The following is a 12,572-nucleotide window of genomic DNA, read 5'->3' as shown; positions in this document are numbered from 1 at the left end:
ACGCGAGTGTTGTACGCCGGTCTTGAGAGTACCACGACGACCGCGCAACAGTCGTCGAACGACGCGCGACCTGCTCGGAGCTGGCCGTGTAGCCGCTCGCGAGCGAGTCGAGAAGAGGAGTGCTCCAAACCGGAGAACAGAGGGCCAAAGACAACAAGGAGCGCCGCCGGAACTGTCCCCGTTGATCCCTCCTTCTCCCTCCCACGAGCGGTTTCACTCGCGAGAGAGATAAACACACGAGAAAGGAGCACCAACGGGGAGACGTGAACCACCACCAGGAGAAGAAGCAACGACGACGACGACGACGACGCCGATGACAATAACCATCGACCACCACGACCACGACCACGATCCACGATCCACGACTCGCGCTCTTTCTTTCGGTCGCACGCGCACGCGGATCCTTTTGGCGGAGGAATTCTAGCTTGCGTGGCTCGCCACTCTGCCTCCACCTTCTTTCCCTCCACCCGACTTCATTCAGAGCCCTCCCTGGATGGGACGGTCCACAGAGCGCGTCCACTCGGTGCCGGGTTACGCGAGATATTTTGTGAGACTGAGAGATCCGTTCGAAGAGTAGCTAACGTTTGACCTGTGCCTGTTTGCCTGACTTCAAAGGCTCCCTAGCTCCGCTACGGGAATAGGGAGCTCGACATGACCCGGTTGGGATTGCGGTAAGTTTAACACTTTATTATTTCTAACACTTTTATTTTAAATCCTCCCCTGTCCGGTTACTTCTCTCTCTTTCTCTCTCTCTCTCTCTCTCTCTCTCTCTCTTTCTCTCTTTCTCTCACACACACCCCTTAACGCAGCGTAGGGGGTGCTGGCTCTCATTCTTTCATACGTTTTTTTAATTCTTTTTATTTACAGACTCGTCGCATCCCTAGTCTGCTTGGCCGGGATCGTCAGTGGGGTACGTAAACGATGCATGCATACAAATATTTATCGTTAGTTATAAGAGAAAGCATTTATAGAGAATACTAGTCCTATCGAGATCACGAAGAAAGTATCCAACGTCAGGCATTAAGAAATATCCTTAAGGTCCGTAAGGTGCAGCAGAATCTCGATAGATCGTTGCTTCGGGCCCGGTTTAGTTGTTCCATTCATCGAAAACATCTAACGAGTGCGCTTACTCGACGATCCTCTCGCTTACCCCGTCGGGTCTCACGTGAGTGCACGTGCGAGGCTACGTTTGCGCGCTCTCTTCTCTCAAACCCGATCGTCTCATTTAACGACCATAACTATTACGTTCTAACTATAAATCTAAACCTTTTGCGTTCCGATTTATTCGGGTAGCAACGGATCGAATTGGTTGAATAGTTTGAAATAAATCATTTAGTTTGGAAGGGTACCAGCTGCAAAAAGCTGCAAAATCAGAAATGGGGCAGTCGTACGACGCGAACCAGTCCGCCCACGGGGCGCCGTAACTGCGCTCACCATAATTTTATTACATTAGTACGTACGTACATATACCGACATGCGAGACTGCTTCTTACTCACTACTGAAAATAGTTCGGACATGCTTCTCCGTTTGCTTTCGCTCTCCGTTCGATGAAATCGAAGCCTCTCTTCTTCAGTGCATCGTTGACATTTAGATTCAACTGGTTTTCTAAGAACAACGAGATAGACTTTCTTTGGATGCGACAGGAATTTCGATGACCACGGCGATTTCGTTAGTCGAAAAAATGATTTTCAGTAATCCGAGCAAAGGATATTAAATATAGTTTATTACTGATGTAGGCTGCTATTGAACTAAAAAATGTACTAACATTTATTTCGATATAAAATATTATAAATATTTCGTCCAACCGAATATATTAAATAACTAACAAAAATTTTTTAACGAACACCTTTTCGATAGGAATACATTGCAAGATAATCTAAGCGAGACATAAAAAGATCGTCGGGATTTTCGGGAATAGTTGACTTTACATCGGCGACGTTTTGTGGGGTGCGTGTTTAAGGACCGATAAATATGTCGTAACACGGTAACGAACCGACCGTAGAATACCGGTTTTTCGCTGCACCGGTTTGCAGGCTGTGAGTGCCTCGTCTGGCAATCTCGAAACGTGATTGCCTGCCTGGCGGTGCGCGCGAACAATTTATAAGAATAAAAAATGCCGAGTTAAGAAGTCCAAGTGTATGCATGGTCCTCATCCCACGTAAGTACTATGCATAAGCGTGCACGTACCTATACACCGAACCAACGTCAACGTTGTTCCGAAGCGTCGAGTTAACGGTTAATTCGCGGTACCGCGGTGCACTGAAAGATAGCTTCAGGGAATGTGTGGGGTGGGGCAAGGGGAAGTCAGAAGGAAACCGAAGAAAGAAACTACGAAGAAGAAGAAGAAGAGGAAGAAGAAGGTCGAGGGTACCAGGGGGGAGAAGGAGGGTGAAGAAGGTGGTAGTCGGAGGCGGATAAGGGATCGGTAGGCGCGATATACTCGAGTCTCTCACTCTGGTTGGCTTTGCATTACGTAATCGTGATTTCACGAAAGCTGCTGAGATAGAGAGAGAGAGAGAGAGAGAGAGCCGATAAAAAGGACAATTCTTGTGAACCGTCACGAAAAGATATCTTTTATCTTGAAATAAGAAAATTAGGTTAGAGACGCGTTAAAGACGAAATTGTACGAACCGCGCGTGGATCGCGTAATTTTGATCTAAACGATCACAAATGTACTCGTTTTCTTTCTACCCTGACGCAATTCAACCGATTTTCGGATTCACGTTCTATACGGATTTTGTTAGAATTACAATTTGTTGGTTTTTTATTTGTTTCTTTTTATCCTACATACAGAAGTAAAGTGTACATTTTTTAAAAGATAGAAATACTATAAATTATGTGAAAATAATCAATCCATAATAAAAATGACCCAATAATCGTTTATGTCTCTCGGTGAACGTTATAAATGTTTGTACTGCGTAAAAAATAAGTTTAACTATGATGACATTTTCGTTTCGAAGATTCGTTAATGAACGACGATCTCTCAATGATCATACTCAATCGTTTCGAGGTCTGAAAAGTATGCGAGACTGAACGGTGGCTCGTCGTTACTGAGCGATAACGAGGCAATTATCTCTTTGTACTTCCCGTCGGCGGGTGTAACTGCGAGATTTAAACGAGAGCCAAACAAAAAGAAAGATGAGACAATAAACTTTCCTGGAAAACGATGACGACTAAATATATGGCTCGTTGCTGTTTTTAATTTCTTTATTTTCTTTTATTTGTTTTCTCTTTAATTATCCAAGCAACCCTACAATTATTCAAATAACGTTACGAATTCTAACCGATCGCCAAGAGTTTCAATTCATTCATTTTTCTTTTTTATTGTCGTTAGGAAAATAATAATACATGGAATAGAAACGAGCAACCGGTCGTTCCTTTGCATCAACCGCGAGGCGACATTGGAAATCCAAACGGTACCGATGACGATGATTACTTAAAGTTCGGACAAGATGTTCGCCAATTCAAACATCTAGATAAAATTGTTGATGGCAATAATTGGAATTCGAGCGGCGGCCTCGGGGACGGTTACCAAGATGAAAGTGATCAAAATCGACAAGAACAATATTCTCAAGGATCGATACCTGGTGAACCTTATGGATCAGGATATTCAAGTCATTCGAATCAATATCCATATAATCCAGAATACCTCGAGTCTGGGAGACGACAGGGTGGCGAAGAATCATCTGGATCATCTGGAAATCGCGACCATCGATATAACAACTATCCTTCTAGGCAAAGAGAACCTAGTCATTCTTACTCTTATAGTCAAAATCAAGGCCAATATCCAGGGAATAATGCACGAAACTCTTATGATATTAATCGAGCTCCCGTTGATCCTTACGGTCGAGACTCTTCTTCTTCTTCTGGTCAGGAATCTGGGTACAATACTGGTTACAATCCTGGCGGTTACAATACTGGTTACAATACTGGTTACAATAGAGGACAAGGTGGATACGGAGCGGCTGGAGAATCGGAAAATTATCCAAGCAGTTACTCGGTTGTTACTGTACCTGGTGCAACTCGATCCCGTAATTGCACTGGCTCGGCTAATTGCGTACCAAAATGCTTCGCTGAGAAAGGTTCACGGGTGAGTTGAGTTTTGAAGGATTATCGATGATGCTACTAGAGGATCTACATTTACGACGAGAAACTAATGTTTTGTCTATTTAATAGGGACCACCCGGTACGGTTGGACCACAAGGGCCAAAAGGACAACAAGGATTTCCTGGATCGGAAGGTCTTTTAGGTCCGAAAGGAGAAAAGGGTGATCCTGGCCCGCAAGGACCACGTGGATCAAAAGGAGATAGGGTAAATAAGATATTTTTAGATATCGTCGGATATCTTAGGGAATAAAACTATTATAGTTCCGGTTAGGATTAATATGTAATCTCGTTTTTTAAAGGGCAAAATGGGTATGCCTGGTTTTCCTGGAATAAACGGTATTCCTGGAGTTCAAGGACCACCCGGCGCTTCTGGACTTCCTGGTAGAGATGGTTGTAATGGAACAGACGTATGTACATATAGAACTTTGTTCTCATTTTTCGAAGCATAATTACACTTATATTACCCGAACCACTAATAGGGTGCTCCAGGTAAAGACGGTCAACCCGGTGAAATAGGGCCGCGAGGTTTTCGTGGTTCTCCAGGTCCGAAAGGAGAAAAGGGTCAACCAGCTTTTGCAGGAAATTTTCCAGTTGGTCAGAAAGGAGAGCCTGGAATGGATGGTGTACGAGGTCCGCCAGGGCCTCCAGGATTGCAAGGACAACGAGGCTATCCCGGTCCGAAAGGAGAACGGGGACCACAGGTGATTAATTCTTTCACATTAAACTTCTACGTATTTTCTAAATTCTATGGTATACGAAGAAGTCTATATTTGATAATAGGGTACACCTGGTATCCAAGGACTGAAAGGAGAAAAAGGTAATATGGGTCTTGCATTTGAAGGACCAAGAGGAGATAAGGGACAGAAGGGAGAGAAAGGTTCTCCTGGTTATACAGGACCGTTCGTTCCATTGGTAACATCAGGAACAGAAATGTCTGGACCAGCTGGTGAACCAGGAGAAAAAGGAGATAAAGTAATTCAATCTAATTCAATCCAATCCTTTCATTATTTGCCGCTAAAAATAGTTTCACGCAATATATGGGCATTTAAATAACGCGAATTGGCACGATTTAGGGTGAAATGGGATTCGATGGTCTAAAAGGAGAACCAGGAATGATAGGAGATCATGGTCTCCCCGGTGCAGCAGGCATGAAAGGAGAAAAGGGTCTTCCTGGAGCGCCAGGTATTCGTGTAAGTTTTGCAGCCGTTTTTTGAAAAATGTTTTTCTTCCGCTTTCTAGACTTACTGACGTCCAAGTGAATTTATATGTTTTTTAGGGTAGGGACGGTTTCTCTGGACCTCCTGGACCACCTGGTCGTAAAGGTGATCGAGGTTATGACGGATTGGATGGTCTTCCTGGTCGTCCGGGACAAAAAGGAGAACCTGGTAAGGATGGACCTATGGGCGTTTCAGGGCTGAGAGGACCACCTGGTCCACCAGGTGTAAGTTATTTTTGTAAACTCATTTTACATCATACATAATATTATGTATCGACATCGACTTAAGAAAGAGATTACGATTATTAGGGTGGCAAGGGAAGACCAGGGCCACCAGGTCCCAAAGGTCCACGAGGATTTCCTGGACCGATCGGTCCTCGGGGTTCCGATGGATTCCCAGGCGATCCTGGTCCAAAAGGTCCTATCGGTTTACAAGGTGGGCCTGGTTTGCAAGGAATTCCAGGTCCGGAAGGCTTACCAGGAGATAAAGGAGCAAAAGGAGAGCCAGGACTTACTGGATTTCCTGGTGGTGATGGTCGTCGTGGTTTCGACGGTCCTCCAGGACCAGTAGGTCCACGAGGTCTACCTGGGGAAAAAGGATTATCGATTATGGTAAGGAATGATTTATTTTCTTTAAAAATAAACGGCAACGATTATTTATCATTTAATTTTTACAAAGGGCCCTAAAGGATTAGATGGTACACCGGGTCGAGATGGAGAAAAAGGACAAAAAGGAGAACGCGGATATGTTGGAGTACGAGGTCGACCGGGAGATTCTTTGGATGGAATTCCAGGTTCACCGGGAGCACCTGGATTAACCGGAGAGCCTGGTACACCAGGAAGAGATGGTACACCTGGTTTCCCCGGGTCACCCGGTGAGAAAGGAGATATCGGTGGCCGTTGTCAAGATTGCATACCAGGTTCACGAGGACCGAAAGGAGATCGGGGATTCGATGGTACCCCTGGCTTGCCAGGTTCGCGTGGTCCGCCCGGGGAACGTGGATTTCCAGGAGAACCGGGGCTGGATGGATTGCCAGGACCTATGGGGCCATCAGGACCACCGGTACATTACTCTTTAAATTTTTTACGAAACTTGAATAATGATTAAATGTATTAATAGGATAATTAACGATACGATTCATTTTTATTTCAAAAGGGAAGAGATGGCATTCCAGGTTCCCCTGGACCTCAAGGATCTCCGGGAGCGCCAGGCATAGTTACTAAAGACATGTTAAAATTAGAAAAAGGTGATAAAGGATTGCGAGGAGAAACGGGTAGGCCAGGTCCGCCAGGACCAGAAGGACCACCAGGAGAAAAGGGTAGACCAGGATTGGAGGGTTTCCCAGGACTGAAAGGACAGCCGGTATCATTGAGTTTACTTTACTCGTTTATAAATACAATTTTCAATTTTATCATAATATATTATATATTATAATGGTAGGGAGATCGTGGATTTCCGGGACAAGATGGTACGCCTGGTAGATCAGGAACACCTGGACGCAAAGGTGAAAAAGGAACTAGTTTGAAGGGAGAACCTGGAGAGTCAGGAAGGCCTGGAGCTCCTGGAGCGAAAGGTGAACCTGGATCCTACGGTGAAAAGGGTGAACCTGGTAAGATTCATATTTATAACATATAGTGTTACTTTCTTTTTTTGCAAATACAAAGAGAATATTTAATAGAAAGTTATGTTTTTACATTTATTTAGGAATGTGTCAACCTTTAAATTGGGTGGATAGATTGAAAGGTAGTAGAGGTCCTCCAGGAGACAAAGGTGAACCAGGACCTCCTGGCATGGATGGGTTACCAGGTGACAAAGGCTTACAAGGACTTCAGGTCAGTAGATGAATGATAATTTTTATGCGATTATTCATTGTTTATAGATACAAATGTAAACCGTCGCTTTCGTGCAAAATCAGGGTCCTCCAGGAAATGCTGGACCAAGTGGTGCAACTGGTCCTGTCGGACCACGTGGTTTACCCGGTCCTAGAGGAGATAAAGGAAACACAGGACCAATGGGTTTCCCTGGTGAACCTGGTCGTGAGGGACTTAGAGGGTATCCGGGTTTCCATGGAGCAAAAGGTGATAAAGGAGAACCAGGAATATCTGTAAAAGGTAGTCCTGGATTACCTGGGCCACCAGGATTGAAAGGAGAAAAAGGTCTTCCTGGACCACCAGGAAAGGAAGGACAATTTGGACCGCCAGGACTAACAGGATTTACTGGTGAAAAAGGAGATATCGGCGTTCCAGGAAATAATGGATTGCCGGGTATACCAGGAGAGAAAGGAGATAACGGACCAATTGGACCACCAGGGCCTCCTGGTGTCGCTGGAACGCCAGGAGCTGACGGCAGTAAAGGTAAAATATTGTTTCTTGACTCAAATAAGATATTTACTTTTTTATTATCTTATCGAATCGTTGCTTAAAAGTGATTACGTTTCACTCATAGGTGAACCAGGATTATTAGGAGAACCGGGTAGACCAGGACTTCCAGGATTCCCTGGTACAAAAGGGGATCGTGGAGTTCCTGGTATTGATGGACCTAAAGGATATCCTGGACGACGTGGATTGCCTGGTATACCTGGTAGATCTGGAAGCGAAGGTTTGCCCGGTTTGAAAGGAGAAAGGGGTGAGAAAGGATCAGCAGGTTTCCCTGGCTTACCTGGTATGGAAGGAAAGCCTGGTCGACCTGGTTTACCAGGAGAAAAAGGAGATATTGGTCCAGAAGGTCTTCCTGGTGTGCCGGGATTACCTGGGTATGAGGGACCAAAAGGTGATACAGGACCAGCAGGGTTACCTGTACGTTACCCTTAGATTTATTTGCTATCTATCTTTTATAATAATTATACATTTAGTCGATTGTGCGTGATTTGTTACATATTTTATAATTTTTATTTGAATATTATTAGGGCCGTAAAGGAGAGCCAGGGCAAGTATCGGAAAAAGGACAGAAGGGTGAACCTGGAATGCCTGGTATTCGTGGACCTCCTGGACCACCAGGGAAGGATGGATATGATGGTCTCAAAGGTGAGCCTGGAAGACCAGGTGTAGGACGAGACGGTTTGCCTGGTTTAAAGGGAGAAGCAGGGCAACCAGGACGCGATGGATTACCAGGATTTCAAGGTCCGAAAGGTGACACTGGCGTACGAGGATTCAATGGCTTAAAAGGGGATGTGGTAAATATTTAACAGTTATATATAATAATTTAATAAATGACCAGTTTAACGTACACTTCAATTATTGCTATCTTCAAGGGTCTACCCGGAAAACCAGGAGAACCAGGTCCACCTGGTATGGATGGTTTCCCAGGTGAAGTTGGAGAAGTCGGACCTCCCGGAGCACCTGGTTTCCCTGGAACCGAGGGAAAAATGGGAGCACCAGGACGGCCTGGACTTGATGGTGTTAAAGGCGATCGCGGTCTTCCAGGTAAGTTAAATTCGTTGTTTCGTGATTCCTTCATCATTCTAACGAATGATTCTTCGTTCTTTTGTTCTAAGGTCCTGCTGGTATTGCTGGCATTCCTGGGTCACCCGGTGAGAAAGGAGACAAAGGACCACCAGGACCAACGATTCAAATCAAAGGAGAAAAGGGTGAACCTGGTCATCCTGGTTTAACTGGACTACCTGGCGCTAAAGGTGATCGTGGTTTGGAAGGTATGGTTGGATATGACGGAGAGAAAGGAGATAGGGGTCCGCCTGGTCCGGTAGGAAGTCCTGGCCCGCCTGGACTGGTAGGCCTTAAAGGTAATCTTATCTATTATATATTATTTCTTTTATTAATCATGCGATTAAGGCTTGTATGTAAACTGTAATGAGTTATAATGACAATTTCTTTGACAGGTGATCAAGGTCCGTCTGGTTCTCCTGGTCTACCTGGAATAACAATTAAGGGCGAGAAAGGATTACCAGGTTTAATGGGTAAGCATGGACGAGACGGATTCTCAGGTCTTCCAGGAGAAAAAGGAGAACAAGGACTTCCTGGATTGCCTGGACCAAAAGGAGATGCCGGTCCTTATGGTCCTATCGGACCTCAAGGGGAAAAAGGTGACGCAGGTCCTGTCGGTCTTAGCGGTCCACCTGGACGCGATGGCGCGCCAGGTCTCGAAGGAGTACCAGGTCTGCCAGGTGATAGAGGACCAAAGGGAGAAAGAGGAATACCAGGACTTTTCGGTGCTCCAGGACAGAAAGGAGAGCCTGGCCAACCAGGTAGAACTTTTGCTGAACGTTTTTGAAAGGACTTTTTAAAAACTTAACATGCATACATTGTACAAATTTCCGTGTACGTACATAGGTCAAAATGGTTTGGATGGTCTTCCTGGAGAAAAGGGTGATACCGGTTGGGACGGAGTAACTGGACTTCCTGGAGTAGCTGGTGAAAAGGGAGATCGAGGATATCCTGGTGCAATTGGTTTAATGGGTGCTGTTGGATACGTTGGTGCTAAGGGTGAAAAAGGTGACGATTGTATCGAACCTCCACTAGGACCGAAGGGTGATCGCGGTTATCCAGGTATAGTTGTAGAACTATTCTTTTTATTTGATTAGATTATGCAGCATAAAATAAATCTATGATCTACTATGTGATCATTTTTAATTCATTTTTGATAGGTCCTGCTGGATTACCTGGACAACCAGGCGAGAAAGGTCTTCCAGGACCACCTGGTTTCCCAGGAGTGAACGGTGCAAAAGGGGCACAAGGATTTATGGGACCTCCTGGTCCAATTGGATTGACAGGTCTTGCCGGTCCACCTGGTTCGCCTGGTTTGCCAGGTCTCGATGGTCCTATTGGAGCTCCTGGGCCTGTTGGAAATCCAGGTCAACCATGCGAAACTGCACCCGATTATCTCACTGGAATTTTACTAGTCCGACATAGTCAGAATCAATTTGTACCTACCTGTGAACAAGGTCACATCAAATTATGGGAAGGATATAGTTTATTATTCACGGACGGCGACGAGAGAGCTCATTCTCAGGATCTAGGTAAGAGAATCGTATTGACAAATCAATTATTCTTACATCATACGTAGTGGAGAGCAATGAAAAAAATTGTTCATTAGCATATTAACTCGTTCAATAAATCTCTGTTGGAAAAAAAAAACAGGTAGCGCTGGTTCGTGCGTAAGAAAATTCTCGACAATGCCTTTCATAGTTTGCGATATCAACGATGTTTGCAATTACGCTAGTCGCAATGATCGTTCTTATTGGTTATCAACTAATAGACCAATTCCCATGATGCCAATCGAGGAATCGGCGATAGAGGAATACATCTCCAGGTACGCTTGAATTTGTTTTTTACATCTCGTGGAAATAAATAAATACTCTTCTGCAGATTTTCTATGTATTCGCATAGTAATTTGCATTGAACTTGCTTAAGATTGCATTCGATAAATGTATCCGTATTAATAAACATGAATTCGCGGTTTACGCCGTGAGGTTATGAAAATGAAGCGTTGCTATTAATAATTGATAAGCGACACTGTGTCATACCTCGTGGTACGTATTACATTGATTGCACATCGATTTGAATAGTTCGCGAAGGAGATATACTATGTATTATTATATGAAAAGATGAACTCAAAGGAATAACTTTTTTTCTTTTTTTTCTTTTTACAAATAACAGGTGCGTAGTATGCGAAGTTCCGGCAAATGTTCTAGCGGTACACAGTCAGTCCCAAAACATTCCGGATTGTCCAGATGGATGGACCGGCCTTTGGATTGGATACAGTTTCATAATGGTACGTCATAAAAAAAATGAAATTCTTCAAAATTGTCCCCCTAACGTTCTCTTTCTTTCTCTTTCATGAGAGGAGAGAAAACTCTCCCACGTTTTTCTTACCTTTCCATTTTTTTCTTCTTCTTTTCAGCACACTGGCGCAGGTGCTCAGGGTGGTGGACAATCATTGTCCGGTTCTGGTTCGTGCTTGGAAGATTTCCGGGCGGTTCCTTTCATCGAGTGCAATGGCGCGAAAGGTCAATGCCATTATTATTCGAACGAGTTTAGTTTTTGGATGTCTAACATAGAAGATAGTCAACAATTCCGTACGCCCAAACAAGAGACCTTAAAGGCAGGAAACCTTAGGTCGGGAATAAGTCGCTGCCAAGTTTGTATAAAGAATACGTAAATTCAACATCCCTCCCACCCCCCACCTTTACTTTGTATTCTCTTAATCTTTTATTTTATTATCGCGACAACGATAAAAACGCAATCGGGATCGTTACTAAGAAGAAACAACAACACAATGATCTTACGAAAGAAGAAAGAAAGCATACGAATGAATTTAACAAAAAAGAAAAAAGAGATTATAGAAAATTGAGTAAGTCGAATTTAATCCGGACGCAAGGATTCCTTATTTTTTTATAATCGAATTTTTGTTCTCCCCTTTTCTTCTTCTCCTTCTCTAACTACCATATCCTTTTTTTGTCTGTTCTTTCTTTCACGCTCAGTGGTAACCTCTTGTCAATTCTAATGTTTCTTCTATCCGATCTTTTGAGAAATTTTCTTCTTACGTATTTTTATATAACTATTCAAGCAAGCAATACAAGTGCCTTAGCGTACTACCCCACTTAGCATGTAAAATAATAAATATATTTATATCTCTCGTTAAAGAAGAAAATGAAGTAATGAAAAAGAAAAAAAAAAAAAAACAAAAACACTAAAAAAAAAAAAGCAGAAAAAACCCTAAGAAAAATTTGTTAAGATTATATCGTACTACCATGGACACTGCCCATATTCAATATGGCACATTTTACATATTGTATATTAAATATAAAAAAGATCCTTAGCCTCGTAATTGTGTGAAGCCAAATATTTAAATAAATAGGTATTTTGCTACGTAGATAATAAAATGACATTTTCAAATTTATCTTAAATCAATCCATTTGTCTTGTCCATCCGGATACACTATAATTATCTACATACGTAAGTAAATATGTATGTAAAAATAAAATAATGTGTACGTCATAACTATAATACGTAATAATACGGTCGAACCGTGTACGTACGAGCCTTACCTTTATTATTTCTCTTTTTTTCTTTCCTTTTTAACATCGACTAATTAATAGTTTTTAATTAACGCATTCATCGATAAAATAAAGCATTCTGTAAATCTCAATACTTTTTTTCATCCTTGTTGCAACGTTGTATTATTTGTACGAATGTTGTTGTTGTTCTCTAGACCATCGAACCTTCGTTTTTTTTTTTATTTTTTCTCAAATGTTTTTAATTGATATCAATGTGGTCAATTATTTGTTTATAC

At 43.0% G+C, this 12,572-nt stretch overlaps 1 protein-coding gene across 1 annotated transcript; it reads left to right on the top strand.

The window, feature by feature from the left end:
- Window positions 1-59: 59 nt before the first annotated feature.
- Window positions 60-12,280, top strand: LOC122526056 (collagen alpha-1(IV) chain). The gene is made up of 25 exons (XM_043649198.1): window positions 60-671; window positions 868-910; window positions 3,336-4,091; window positions 4,178-4,312; window positions 4,407-4,514; window positions 4,587-4,808; window positions 4,888-5,079; window positions 5,181-5,297; window positions 5,384-5,548; window positions 5,633-5,935; window positions 6,003-6,386; window positions 6,480-6,686; window positions 6,765-6,933; window positions 7,029-7,156; window positions 7,240-7,678; window positions 7,770-8,119; window positions 8,230-8,496; window positions 8,575-8,746; window positions 8,818-9,063; window positions 9,160-9,525; window positions 9,611-9,826; window positions 9,925-10,296; window positions 10,418-10,589; window positions 10,937-11,051; window positions 11,181-12,280. Exons 1-25 carry the CDS (start codon window positions 652-654, stop codon window positions 11,436-11,438), a joined length of 5,922 nt encoding a protein of 1,973 aa, XP_043505133.1. The 5' UTR covers window positions 60-651; the 3' UTR covers window positions 11,439-12,280.
- Window positions 12,281-12,572: the final 292 nt, after the last annotated feature.

The sequence above is a fragment of the Polistes fuscatus genome, unplaced genomic scaffold, assembly GCF_010416935.1.
Source record: "Polistes fuscatus isolate 324 unplaced genomic scaffold, CU_Pfus_HIC Scaffold1, whole genome shotgun sequence".
NCBI classification, from domain to species: Eukaryota; Metazoa; Arthropoda; class Insecta; order Hymenoptera; family Vespidae; genus Polistes; species Polistes fuscatus.
Note: the sequence above shows the minus strand (reverse complement) of the source record. Positions and strands in the feature narration are given on the sequence as shown.